Here is a 14,378-nt window from a genome sequence, read left to right on the forward strand (position 1 = left end):
TTCGACTCGCCCTCTCCTCCAGCTACCTCTAATTGTTGCGTCCTCTTTGAGGCGGATGTATGCTGACCTTTAACCTGCAGTGTGTGTCCCTCTCCTCGGCTACTGATTGGACGGTTTAGCGGCATGACATTTGATGAGGAAGAGGATAGTAACGCAGCTACTAGCTAACCTTAGCTTGCCGACATCAAGTCGAACTATAACCGGTCAAAATCGGCTGTTACTGACATGACATCGCTATCCAGGCTATGAACATGCAATCCAAGTAGCTAGACATCTGTCAAACGCAGTAAGTTAACGTTTATTTGTTTCCAAAACGCTAGCCGTCTACCTAGCTAGCCTGCTCAGGAGGACATGCATCAGGAAGTTATCAATCGACACATAGTTAACTAACCTTAGCTAATGAATGGCAACTGGAGCATAGACATTGCTCTGACTTGTGATTACCGTATCTTGACAAAATACTAGTACAATGGTATGACATTGTGTAATTGACACTTGGCTTCGGCGCTGGGAACATTGTGTTCTGACTGTGACCTGGCTGCAGGTTAGGTAGGTAGCTAGCTAGCTATGAAAGCTATTTGCTGGCCTAAGTTGGAGATAATAATGGCCCACCTCCACACAACACACACAGGCCTGGTTTTCTGATGCCGGTAGCTAGCGAAGCGAGTGAACTGTCGTGATGATAATAACACTGTAACTAAATAATTCACAACAAATACATTGACTTTCAAGGTGACAACTGTTGTGCTACCTAGTAGAGTAAACAGTTGTGGACATTATCATGGTTTTGTGTTCTTCCTTAGGTAGAGGCTAGTCTGATGAGGGGGCGCTCCAGGGAGGCAGGATGCAGCAGAAGAGGAATATCCAGATTATTGAATGGGAGGACCTGGACAAGAGGAAGTTCTACTCCTTTGGGGTATTCATGACCATGACAATCCGGGCCACGGTTTACCCAGCCACCCTCATCCGCACCCGACTCCAAGTTCAGAAGGGCAAGTCCCTCTACAGCGGCACCTTCGATGCCTTCTTTAAGATTCTCCGCAGTGAGGGCGTGCGGGGCCTCTACCGAGGCTTCATGGTCAACACATTCACCTTGATCTCAGGCCAGGCCTACATCACCTCCTACGAGTTGGTGAGGAAGTACGTCTCCAACTATTCCAATAACAACACGGTCAAGTCCCTGGTGGCGGGCGGCTCGGCTTCCCTGGTGGCCCAGAGCATCACAGTGCCCATAGATGTGATCTCTCAGCAGCTGATGATGCAGGGACAAGGGGAACACCTGACACGCTTCAGGATCAAGCCCAAGGTGGAGGGGGGAAAGCCCAAAATGGCATTTGCATTTGGCCAAACCAGGGACATTATCACTCAGATCTTTGCAGCTGATGGGTTACGTGGCTTCTACAGGGGTTATGTGGCCTCCCTTCTAACGTATATCCCAAACAGCGCCGTCTGGTGGCCTTTTTATCACTTTTACGCAGGTAAATACGATTTTCTTGTCTACTTTATTTCATCAAGACAAACTTACAGGGGTGTTTTACTGGGCACAGATTTTCTGGATTTCCAGGAGACCGGCTCATACAATGTAATAACGTAGCTATCTCCAACCAGCATCGTTCAAAGAACCCCTGACAAATGGCTTCCGCACTGTGTTCACAGAACAGCTCTCCAAACTGGCCCCCAGTGACTGCCCTCATCTAGTTTTGCAAGCCATGGCTGGACCACTAGCGGCTGCCACTGCCTCCACTGTCACCAACCCAATGGACGTGGTCCGAGCTAGAGTGCAGGTATAGTTCAACCACGTGTAAAATGCACTAGATAGATGGCCTGTTTTTGTAGCCATGTTAGCCCCATCTATTCCTGTCATATCTTCACACAGCAGATAACTTTCAGTCTACAAATCAAGCAGTTACGATGAGGTTAAAGTAGAGATTTGCATGCAGTTTGAGCCTGAGCCTGCAACCCAATGACCCCACCAGTACCGGTGAGCCATCTTCAGTTGTTGTTTGTTTTGAGGTCTTTTTGCCCAACATCGTATCATCAGGAAATGAAATGCATGATCAATTGGATGTTAAAAAAATGTAAATGTAAAAAATGTATTTAAATAAAAAGATTGACTTGGCCAGTCAAGACCTTTCCACTTTTTGGCCCTGAAAAACTCCCTACTGTAGTTGCTATGGTAGCATGTTTTGGGTCATTGTTTTACTGTATGATGTAAGAATCAACATTTGTTTTTGCATTTGCTTGCACTAGAGCAGACAAAATGTTTCTGTACACTTCAGAATACATTCTGTTGCTGCCGTCAGCAGTTACAATAATCAATTCAGACAAGTTAGCAAGTTCTAGTGGAAGCTACACATGCCTAAACCCAACACCCCTGCACCATGTTTCACAGATGAGGTGGTATGCTGTAAATCTTGGACAGATCCTTTTTTCTCCAAACTTCCCTCTTGCAATCACTCTGGTCCATGATAATATTAATCTTATCTGTCCACAATACCTTTTTCCAGATCTCTGCAGGCTTTTTAGGTCCTTTTTAGAAAACTGTAACCTGACTGTAACCTTAGAAGATAACTAGTGGTTTGCACCTTGCAGGGAAGCATCTGTAGTTTGGCTTTAACAGACATTCCCAGTTACATTGTGTATAACTCCTTGGATAGGGACTAAACTAACTTTTTTCACCCGTTTCATGTATTGATTAACTTTGTAAATTGTAACTACAGCCTTTGTTTTTGTGACACAGGTTGAAGGTAGGACCTCCGTCATTGAGACGTTCAAGCAGCTGTTAGCAGAGGAAGGATTCTGGGGGATGACCAAAGGGCTGTCTGCACGCATCATCTCCTCCATCCCCACAGCCATTGTTATGGTGGTGGGATACGAGACCCTAAAGAAAATGAGTTTGCGACCTGAGCTGGTCGACTCTAGACACTGGTAGAAGGGGACACTGCATTGCTAACACACACAGGCCTGTGACGGGATGAGTGAAGGCAATAGAGAAAAGTCTAGGGACCGAAAGGGAATTGCTCTCCTTCTCCATGATGGCTTCCTTGTCCCTTTTAATTTTGTTTGCCTTTTTATAACTGCTGCCTTGTAGGTCTCCTACACCATGGGCGTGAAATCCACTTTGATAGACTGCTACTGTAGTTAATGTTACCTGCTACACCAGCGTGTGCATAAAGTGTCGATGTTGAGGGGATGCACTAGCAGAAACATAAAATTAGGATTGGATTTTTCACAGATTCACGTGCGTAAACCCTGTACAGTGTCTGAAATGATAGGTTTCTATGCTTTTTGTACACTTACAAAAAGTATTCGCTCAGCTTCATAGTATGATAATGTAATAGAAACATTGATATTAGCAGTACATGCATATAATAGCAGTACCTGTTGAAAAACAAGCTGATAAACCGGAATATTGTCCTTGTTTATAAAGGACAAGCCCCAACTCGGAAGATATTCAGATTTGATACATTTGAAGTTCCATTCAGAACCAGACTGGGAGGGATATTTACTGTTTCTGGTGTAGCAGGTAAAATTACTGCTCTGACAGGTACTTCATGGGTTGCGCACACTGCATCCTGGTGTAGCAGGTACATTAGTGTGAAGTGGGGGGATTTTGATCTTGGTTTGTGTGGGGGGAAGGAACAGTAGCCATCTTAATTTGAGTCATTAGAATTTGTGTAACTTGTTGTTTTCATTTGCTTTTTAACTACCATAAGCACTGAACAGAGTCCATCACCCCAAATGTGTTTGTATTGTCTTGATGGATTATAGAATGGCTCAATCTAGATTAATTTAGACCTGCCCTCTGTAGCCTTTTGTCTGCTTTTATCCCCTGTGGTGACATTAGTGAATTGGATGGCAAATTGCTTCTCTGTCAAGAATCTGTCATTAGTTGCTTTTCACCAATCAGGGTGCCTGTTCCTCCTCTTCTTCAATGAGTTTGCACTCACAAAGACTCTCCCCCTGAGTCCTCCCAACCCAACAAGTTGGTAAGGCCTCACTATTTAAAGGAAATATACGCTACAGAGTGGCTTTAATTTACATGATTATTAGAAGTATTACATGTGATTGTGGGGTGTTATTAAGGTAGTCATCCTATTTTTAATCTTAAAAACAGACAAATATGAGGTTGTACAAATGTTTTACTGTTGAAGCACATTGTTTCCTATATGTAGTCCAATTCTGTTTGACCCACTTTTCTTCAAAGTGAGCACTCATTCACTAACAGGTTTAAAGAGGGGCTGCAGTGGCTGATTTTTTCCTTGATTACCTCCTCCTCATTTTCAAAAAATGCAACTAAGACTTGTATCTTGGATGTGTGTTTTGATGTACCAGCCAAAGGCCAACCTTAAAGATTGTGCAGGGTGAATTGGAACGTAACAATTCACCGCCAATTACACTTTGTTCCCGGGGGGGGGGGATTAAATGGTCCATGAAAATAATGCGTTCATGTCCAAAGTTAGTGTTTTTACACGTTTCTGTCAATTCTGGTGCCTGAATTGATGTATATGACTACTACTGAGGCAACATAGACCATTTTCAACTGGAAAAGATGGGTTTTCCCTTCAGTTCCTCTTTTAAAGGGAAATAATTGGTGTAATTTGGTGGAATCTTCCTGTAGCCTTTGCTACACCAATCCAATGCTTTTAAATCCTTGATGGGGAGTGAATGAATCCACACTTCAGGAAGGAGATGGAAAAACAAAATTGTGCTCCACACCGATGTCCAATCCTTTACTAGTGTTTAAGCCCTGATATCTATATCACACAATGGCAATGTTTAGTAAATGTTGTACTGAACAATCAGGCAGGTGACCAATTGTGAGATGCTAACTTACTGTGATCGTTTTAAATGTTCAGTAGATAGATTTCTGGATTTTCTCAGGTCTTGTAATTTTTTGAGAGGGTTTTGTTTTTAATGTGGTGGAATGCTGGCCAAGCCAGATCTGTTGGGCATGATAACTGTGACAGGAGTTGGCTGTACAGCAACAGATCTGGGCCGTCTAAGCAAATAAACCCCCAGCAGACTATTCCTTGGGGTAAGGACAGCCATGTGAGATGGAAGTACACCAGACAATTACAAGCCATGTCCCTGTATGTATTGTGGCAGTAAATCTCTTGAGTGCAATCAATGTGAATTCATGTAATCATTTTCAGCTCAGTGTGGTTGTACATTTCTTTGAAATAATCTAAATATATTATTATTTTATTACTTGTTTTTAGGGGTCCAAGCTGTGCTAAAAACTGAGTTGATATCTTTAATGGCATGGCCACAGTGAGCCAATGAAGTTGAGTGAGGGCGTGGCCTGACACTTACGGTCTTTCAAATACAAAATGGTTGAGAAGTTTCACAATATTTGGTATAATTATAACATAGTATTTGCCTTTATGACCGATGGCCTTGCCATGATGGATCATCTGCCATTTTGAAAATTTTCAAGCAACATCTCCAACATCTCCGCAGAACTGTGCCTCAGAGCATTAGTGCCCCTATCTAGAAATATGTGCTATAGCCAATAATCCGTGGCAGGCCCGGTTCAAACCTCAGCTCTGCTACTTCCTGATTTTCACAAAACTTGGTATAACGATTGCATAGAAAGCCAGAAGTTCACAACTGAGCCCAATGGCAAAATATTCCTGATGATAATAGAGGAAGCATATTCTGCAATTCGTACATGTTTGGTTTTCGAGCCACATGCCTGCAATAATGGTTAGTACTACATGCCAAACCATGGCAGCCTAGTTTCGAATCCTGCCACCGGTGCTTTCAAATTGGCATCCAAATTTAATTGATGGTGTGGTACCTAAATAACACTGTTATTTGGAAGAAAGACAAAAGGGTGAAAGGCGTGGACCCAGATCATTGCTGCTTGCAGCTGTATTTTATATTGTTATTCTTTATGTAACCTAAAGTGACAGTTCATTTGGAAAATCAAAGTCCCCCCTATCAGACCATGTTTGAGGTCTGAAAACATCTGGCAAACTTTGATTTTGGACCTTAATGACAATTTTAAGCTCTCACGTCATGATTTCCCTAGGCCATAGCAAAGCAAACGTCATTATCAATAAAACATTGAGCGATACAAAAAAAAACATTGATTCCATCATAGTAGTTTAAAACTCTTTCAGATTCACATTTACGAAGTACAGTATCGCTCTCACTTGAATTCTCTCAAGAAAGAGTAAGAAATGAAGCATTCCTCTTCCTGTTATGGGATTTTATGCTATATTCTTTGAATGCTCGTTTTGTAAACATCCATGTTTTTTGCTGAGTGGATGATTGTACTTCACAAAGGCAATAGCTGCATTTAAAATATAAAGTTGACTTAGAATTTTAATATCAAACCAAGGAATCCTGCACAGTCTTTCCGCCACCAAAGTGTGTGTAATGATCTACACAGTGACAGATGTGTATGAGTGGGTAATCTGAGTCATGATTTACGGTTTGCACTCAGCACATTTCATTTATTGCGTTGTATGATTCTATTTCTTTGTATAACTTGTACAATAAAACATCACAACTTGCTAACAGACACTTCAGTGTTCTTCAGTGCAACGTAACCACTTTCACTATTTCTATTTGTTACACTGTAGAAAACTAGCATGTCACATTTAATGGGAAAATGTGCTAAATGTCAACTACAAGAGAGGAATCCCCTCTCCCTTCTCTTTTATTGTCTCCATACGGCTGCCAAGTACTGTAACAGAAGCAACTGCCCCTTAACGGATTTCTTAATCTGACCTGGATCATTTTGCCCCTGTGTTTTACCCATCCAATGATGGTCCCAATTCCACTGTGTTCCTGTCTAATTGAACCCCTGGTTGGGATGTAATGAAGTTCACTCGTCCTGCAATCAGCTTCATGACTGTAAGGTCAACCTTGAGGAATGACTTATGAGAGCTATTAAGGGGCCTCTAACCTAGTGCCTTTGGAGTCCATGCAGGCTGCAGCGTTTTGAGGGAGTAAGGGCTGGGCTAGTCCCTTGGGAAGTCCATTGTCCAATAGAGAAACAGGGTTAAGAGAGGACAATGTGATTTGGTGGTCTGAATGGCTTATATCTTTAGTTGATGTTCCTATAACCAGGGGGCCTCAGCATATCTATTGGAGGTGACGTTCTGACAAGTAAGGTCATTTCTCTTTGTGCTAGTTAGTAGTTAGATGGATGGGCTCCATTAGTGAGAAGTCAATTTAGTTAAAATCCAATATGTGGTTTACTTCATAGTCCAAAGTGTGGAACATATTGGCAACAATGAGGGACCTATAAAGAGTGATAACGATCAGAGCAAAATTAAGGTCTTGACAAAGATGGCTGTTACCTATTGGTATTGAAACAAAATGTGTGAAATTATATTGCAAATTATATATTACTGGTAGGTACAATTATGTGCTCCTATCCCACACATATTTGGTTAGAGGACATACCGTTCTTAAATGACAAATTAATGATGAATCTAACATAAGTTTTGAATATGCGAAACAAAAAGCGACCTTTAAAGCCATATGTTAGTAATAAGAGGAACACTACAACTCTCAAAACATTTATCAAGGGATATTAAACTGGGGGAACTATTCCTTGGATGTTTCTTTTTTTCCTCACAACACAGAAGGAATAAATTAATTGTAGGACGACATGATTGTAAATCAACTTACTGAAAACATGACAAAGGCTGCTACAGGCTCACAACACAAACCAAGGGAGTGAGTCATTCATGTCGTCTTCATGTTGTGTTCTTCGTTTATGCTTGACGCAATATCCAACTATTTCTGTTTTAAAAGAATGAAAGAAAAACACCACCCCAAGACTAAAGACAAATGTATTGATTGATGAGATAAACGGAGGCAAAAGAGCACGCATAGGGAAATAGATGTCTTTTTAACGTGACACTACATGGAGGGATGACAGAGTGCTTGCTACCCTGCTCTATACATTAATTATCAACTGCTGTCTGGAAGGCACTTTGTCATAGTGATGGATGAAGAACCATCAGAAAGGAACAAATCAGACTTTGCTGGGGGGTTTGTGTGTGTGTGTGTGTGTGTGTGTGTGTGTGTGTGTGTGTGTGTGTATGTGTGTGTGTGTGTATCCTCTTATTCTCTTGGGGTGCCTGTTTCTACACCTTTGCCAGGGGGAGAGAGCTTGTCAAATGGGGAGAATCTCCATATATCGGACCTCAAAGACCTCTTGAATCTTGAAACTTGATGATTATAGCTATTGATTTTGATCCTGAGTTGCTTGGTTAAATATCCTATGGCTTCATTTATATGGCAAGCATACAATGAGACCACCTGGACCTCAGTTCATCTTTCATTTAAAATGGTAATTACGGGAAGGGCATTTAACTCACTTTCAAGACTTGCCATTGAGAGAGGGGGGGGGGGGGAGGGGGGGGGTGGAGAGGGAGGGAGGGAGAAAGTGATAGAGAGAGTGCGGAGAAAGTGAGAGAGAGAGGGAGGCATGCTGTGAGGGATCATTACACAGAGAGAGAGAAAAAAGGGAGGGTGGGAGAGAGCGACAGAGAAAAGGAGCAAAGGATAAAGAGGATACAGACCACATCAAGAGGCACAGAGACACAGAGAGGCAGGTACAGGCTAAGCCTTCCTAAGAAAATGCCCAATTTTGCCGGCACTTGGAAAATGAGAAGCAGTGAGAATTTCGATGATCTGCTAAAAGTCCTGGGTAAGACATTTGTTTGTTTGTTTACTTGTTTACTTCTACCGTTTAGAGCTATTTGAGAGTTTACGGATTACTCATACCATTACCCAAAAATCATTCCTTCTGTGTCTTCTGTCTCACTTACAAAACCTGAGCAGGATTCTATTATATCCTAAGAAAGTGAGATAGATGAATGCATTAGCTTGATAATAGAGTGTGGGACCTCCAAAGATTTACATAGACCAACGTATTTGATCATCTGAGAACTGTACATGATCAGAATCGGGATCATCCAGTGTAGATTAGTTTTTGCCTGGTATGTTGATAAATTGAGCTGCATTTTATTCTATTTTACTTGGGTTGTTTTGGTTGAAAACTGAGGTTGCACATTGCAAATTACATACTAAAACTGTATGGGTTGTAAGGTTTTTTGCAAGGCTGCTCTCATTCTTATTTTAGTTGCCCTATACCACAAACATATTTTCATTAAGATTCATTTGAATGGGCCCATCCATGCTGAACTGTTCAGCCCAGCTGGTCAGCGCGAATGGGTGAGATAATTCACTCAGCTTGTTGTTTCAAATGTGTCTCTTGTGACTGCTCATGAGATCTCAATCTGAGGTCTACACATTGGACAAAACTTTGGCTTTTGTTTCCATTGTATGTTTTCATTGTTGAACAAAGAGATGAGAGAAAAAGGGGGAAAGACTGAAACCCTCTCCTCTGAGAAAGTCAAGTACACCGATTTTAATTGCAGTGAGAACAATAAGCCTCATAGTACTGCCCAGACATGGGGGGATGCCGTGTTTGTGTGAAAGACCAGCTCAGAAAACATATGCAATAGGGGAATGACTGGGAAACACACAGACATTGTCTCATTCAATTGTTTGCTCTGTAACTGTGTGACAGAAGAGGCAAATATTGCAGCTCTGCAGTGATTTCCTGGGAGAAATCTATCATGGTCGACAGGAGAGCTAATCTATGCTAACGGCGCCAGCATTCCTTGTATTCATCACCTTGTCATTGTGTCCTCATATTTGCAACATCTGCTGATAACAATCTCAATTGTGCTTGCTCTGTAAGAAAACCTGAAAACCTCACAGGGCATTCATATCTTCTCTGATTTCAAGTTATGGAAAAGTAGCTGTCAGTCTACCACGACTGTACCACAGATAGGTAACACTGCTGCGATGCATGCCTTTGTTTGGTACACTATTTCGCCTTTGGAAGTGGAATAAAGATATTTTTTCTCTCTTGACACTGGTGCCAGCCAAATTCTAGGCTACTCATCTGTGTGTAGCAGGGGGGACTGAAGACATACACCATGTCATAAACACTTATAACCGACCATGAAAGTCAAATAATCTACCTGTGTGAAGTCACATAATGTCACCATGATTCGCTTCATGATTTGCCAATCACGTATTCAATCAATTGTTATAACCTGACATCTATTTCTCGAACTGATCTGAAAATTGACCTCTTTTGACATGTGATTTGTTATGTAGTGCTTATGGCAGTGTTAGGTCATATGACAGGTGTTATGTGCTCTAGGAGTGAATGCCATGCTGAGGAAGGTGGCAGGGGCGGCAGCCTCCAAACCCCACGTGGAGATCAGGCAGAATGGGGAACAGTTCTACATCAAGACCTCCACGACCGTACGCACCACCGAGATCAACTTCCTGATTGGCCAAGAGTTCAATGAGGAGACGGTGGATGGCAGGAAGTGTCTGGTAATGGCTGATATAGAGAGGAAATGATGTGCAGGCTCCAGGAGACCACTGACCTGCATATAAACTAGTACTGCAGGTTGTGTCTCAATGGTCAAAGTGGCCTCCGTTCCTTGACTGCATCTCCTTTCCTTTATCCACACTAATATTACAGAACTGAATAGGCGACAGAACATTAATCTCCCCTTTCACCTATCCTGTGGCTGTGCCACTCTGCACACATGAAATGTGCCCTATGGCTTTACCTCAATAGTCTAAACAAGTGACCTCTGTTCCTTGTCTACTCCCTGAGTAATCCCATTGAGATATGTACGGATTAGGTAAATGACACAAGGAGTGGAAACTATAGCTACATTTGAGTATTGAAACCCATCCAGTGCCTTGTAGATAAGTGAGGATCAGGGGAGGCTGGTGGAGGTAGAAATCCTCATTGTAATGCTTGGAAGGGAATGAGGAATGGTATCAAGCATGTGTGTTTGGTGTTTGATACCTGATATTTCCTCATTCCATTCATTACAATGAGCCCATCCTCCGATTTCTACCTCCGCCAGCCTCCCCTGGTGAGGATGATAGGACAGGGAAACACAATGATGCAATAGCATGGACCCTCTTTGTTGCATCACACTCATGCCTTAGCCCCTCTGTACACAGAGCCTGGCCACGTGGGAGACAGAGAGCAAGATGTACTGCAAACAGACTCTGCTGGATGGGAACGGCCCAAAGACCTTCTGGACCAGGGAGCTGAGGGGGGACCAACTCATACTGGTGAGGAACATGAAACATACAAAAACGTGGGAGAGAGTTGGGGCCTGTTTATTATTCTAAACCCAAAAGTGAGAAGGCATCATTCTCAGTACTCTAAAACAGTATACAGGTAGGTGTCAACATATGACTGGTTTTCAAGTCAAGATAATTGTTTTAACCAAGTATTCCTTGCACAGGCAGAACTCAGAAACTGTTGTCATTGCTGTGTCGTGACATAGCTGAAAAAATCCCAATGGGATTTCAAAGAACGTTCTTTGGTGTACTGGCACTAGCTTATATTACATTAGGCTAGCATACGTTTGTTGTTAAACCTCACATTCCATGCTGCGATTGATGTCCTTGCATCTATCAAACACACTTCTTGACTTCTACTTTGCACCGCCTAGGAACAAAATGTGCTTTGGGTAAACATCTGGCCTGTTTGCTTTCACAGGCCAGATGGACAACAATAGATTGGGCCAATAAGTGTAGAGTCCAGTTTTTAAGTGAAGAGGATATCCTCTTTATTGACTTAGACTTACCCCAGAGGGAAATCAGGGAGAAAGCCTCAGATACTGAGGGACTCATCTCTGGATAGAATGTCTTCGCAACAAACAAACAAATGAAATATGTGTGTTTCTACTCAAGATAAGGGTGTGTCCTTGCATGCATATTGAGTGGATAAGTAATCCGATCGTTTGTGAGGTTAGATTGTTGGACAACGGTCAGATTGTTTTGCAATAAGATCATGAGGTTTGCTCATATTTTGTGCCAGCACTGATGAAGTGGGAGAGGTCCGATGTAATGTGTGTTGTTTTGTAATGTCAAACATATTTCCCTCTCGTCATACACAATCCTGTGTGTTACTGTGGAGCATAAGCAAAACTATTTGGCCTTTGGGACGATATTGTCAAATGAGTTTGAGTTTCACCACAAAACCTTTTGAACAGTCTAGTGGATGTACAGTACTAGAGAACAACTTGCTTGTTAAATCTCAGGAGCTAACAGCAGATTTGTCATCCTTTGCTAATACAAACCTGCTCTTCTTCTGTTGACAAAGGAATCTGGTAAGGGACATGCACATGGCCCACATCAGAGCATTGGAGAGCTAATGGGGAAATAAAGCTTTCGAGGGATAGAGGGGGAGAGAGATTGAGGGATGGGGGGGGGGTGTGTGCAGTCGAATGGCCTCTCCTAAACTATACCTGTGGGATTTGAATTGCAGCAGGCTTGGGCACACCCATAACAAATCAGCCAATATCAATTGTCAAATCTATCTATGTTGGGCACCCAGTAATTAGTGTGCAAGTGTGGAATTCGTACCGTGCATACTAGTACAGCATACTAGTATATTCACTTTGATGCTTTCGTTGCCATAGAATTCTCTTACATTGACCACGTTAATGTTCTTTGGTGTATCAAACCCATTACACATTAGTTCTGAAGGGTTCATTTCCTTCTCCTTAATGCCTGGTGCAGGACCGTACCACCACCAGAGCAGTCAGGGGTTGTGAAAAGCTACTGGCTTTGGCCCAAACTGCCTACTCCGACTCGCAATAATGTGCCTCATTGATCATGTTATGTTAGGAAATGCCAATGGTCCCTGACGCACCTCACGTTAATGTCTCCCTGGACGCCCATATACACAGCAGATGGCTCCATCTTACTACCATCCTTTAAAGCTGTGTGATACTTCTCTCTCCTCCCTCTCTCTCTCTCTCCTCCCTCTCTCCCTCCGCCCCTCTGTCCCTTGATCCCTGTGCTGGGATAATGATGATCCGTGGTGCTGACAGAAGTGCAGTTGCAGTCTCGCCATGCTTCTAAGACTCCCATAAATCTTTGGGACTTGAGGCACCATCACCCACCACCCACAGATCTCTATCTCTCTGCCTCTGCTTTCTCTCTCATTCACAGCCCGCTGCCACCCTCCTAATTGAGTGATGTCTATGGAGAGGAAATCTCTTCCAGTTGTGTCTTAAGTGTTTTCCTTTTCCTTCTTTTACGAAATGTAATTGTGTGATAAAGCAGTCATTCGGTCTATCTGACAATTGGAAAATGAATTTGAGATAAATGCTAAATCTTCTCTATGTCTTAGTACTTGGACACAGATCTACAATAGAATATGAGCATATGAGCTGATGATGATGACGCTATGCTACATCCAAATTCCCTAAATTGTGCACTTGTGCCCCCCCCCCCCCCACGTGTATTTAAATGTGTAGTAGTAAAAGAGAGTTTCCACCATATCTCCCAAACCAGTCCAGTCCAGTACATTTAATCCATGTTGGCGAATGCACAAGTGCACACCTCCGGAGAAATGGGTGGAAAATTGGGATGCAGCATTTGATTGCGGAATCTTTTGTCTCTGTTCCTTTTGTTTCAGACCTTTGGAGCAGGCGATGTGGTGTGCACGCGTGTTTATGTACGGGAATAAAGGAGCTACAGACAAGAACATGGATCATCTTTTATGAGCTCCACCTCCCTGCAGTAAAACACAGCTCAAGAACAAAGCCCTCGACATAGAAACATCACTCATAACATAGCATCATACGTCTCTTTCAGCTTTTCCAAATTCACAATGCTTCATTTATAGTATCTAGACAAGACATACACAATTGCCTTCCTTTTTGTATTTTGATGTGTTTTGACAGTGTGAGAAATTAAACAGAATAGTCCTAGAACAATGTGTGCCTTCTCTTATATTTCAACATATTGTATCAGCAGTATGTCCCATTTATGTGTAACAAGAAATACCCCATTCATTATATGGGAGGATTATCACACTAATCACATTAATTCACATTCACATTAACTATCATATTAATGATATGGGTAGCAACAAGCAAGAGAAATCCCATGTATGATATGTGTAGTAGCAACTAGCAAGAAAAAAATAACAGATTTATTACAAAGGTAGGCACTAGTAAGAAAAATCCCATTTATGATATGGGTTGAGAAATATCCCATTTTATGATATGGGCAGCAAGAAACAAAGGGAGCACTTGGTCACAGCAAAAAGGCTTGCAAATCACTGCCTGAGGCAAATGGAATCCAATGGCACTTTAAAAATCATTCATGCTAATTTCCTGTGAGCCATTTTGAATGTGGCTACATAAATAAACTCAATTTGTGTCACCGCCCCCACCCCCGCAGAATATTATTATGACAATGTCCAATCAAAACAGATGATGGCTGTGATGCCTCATCTCACCAAACCTGGAAAGGGAAAGATGAAAAGAAAGGAAACTGAT

General features: G+C 42.2%; 2 protein-coding genes across 2 annotated transcripts; both read left to right on the top strand.

Annotated features, from left to right (window-relative positions):
• Window positions 1–143: 143 nt before the first annotated feature.
• Window positions 144–6,507, top strand: slc25a44b (solute carrier family 25 member 44b). Its single transcript, XM_083681029.1, has 4 exons — window positions 144–286; window positions 804–1,478; window positions 1,657–1,784; window positions 2,741–6,507. The coding sequence occupies exons 2-4, from the start codon at window positions 845–847 to the stop codon at window positions 2,930–2,932; spliced, it is 954 nt and encodes a 317-aa protein (XP_083537155.1). The 5' UTR covers window positions 144–286; window positions 804–844; the 3' UTR covers window positions 2,933–6,507.
• A 2,029-nt stretch (window positions 6,508–8,536) lies between these two features.
• LOC310811859 (cellular retinoic acid-binding protein 1-like) lies at window positions 8,537–13,800 on the top strand. The gene is made up of 4 exons (XM_083680198.1): window positions 8,537–8,677; window positions 10,208–10,386; window positions 11,035–11,148; window positions 13,511–13,800. The coding sequence occupies exons 1-4, from the start codon at window positions 8,608–8,610 to the stop codon at window positions 13,559–13,561; spliced, it is 414 nt and encodes a 137-aa protein (XP_083536324.1). The 5' UTR covers window positions 8,537–8,607; the 3' UTR covers window positions 13,562–13,800.
• Window positions 13,801–14,378: the final 578 nt, after the last annotated feature.

The sequence above is a fragment of the Argentina silus genome (genome assembly GCF_951799395.1).
Source record: "Argentina silus genome assembly, chromosome: 11".
Classification (NCBI taxonomy): Eukaryota; Metazoa; Chordata; class Actinopteri; order Argentiniformes; family Argentinidae; genus Argentina; species Argentina silus.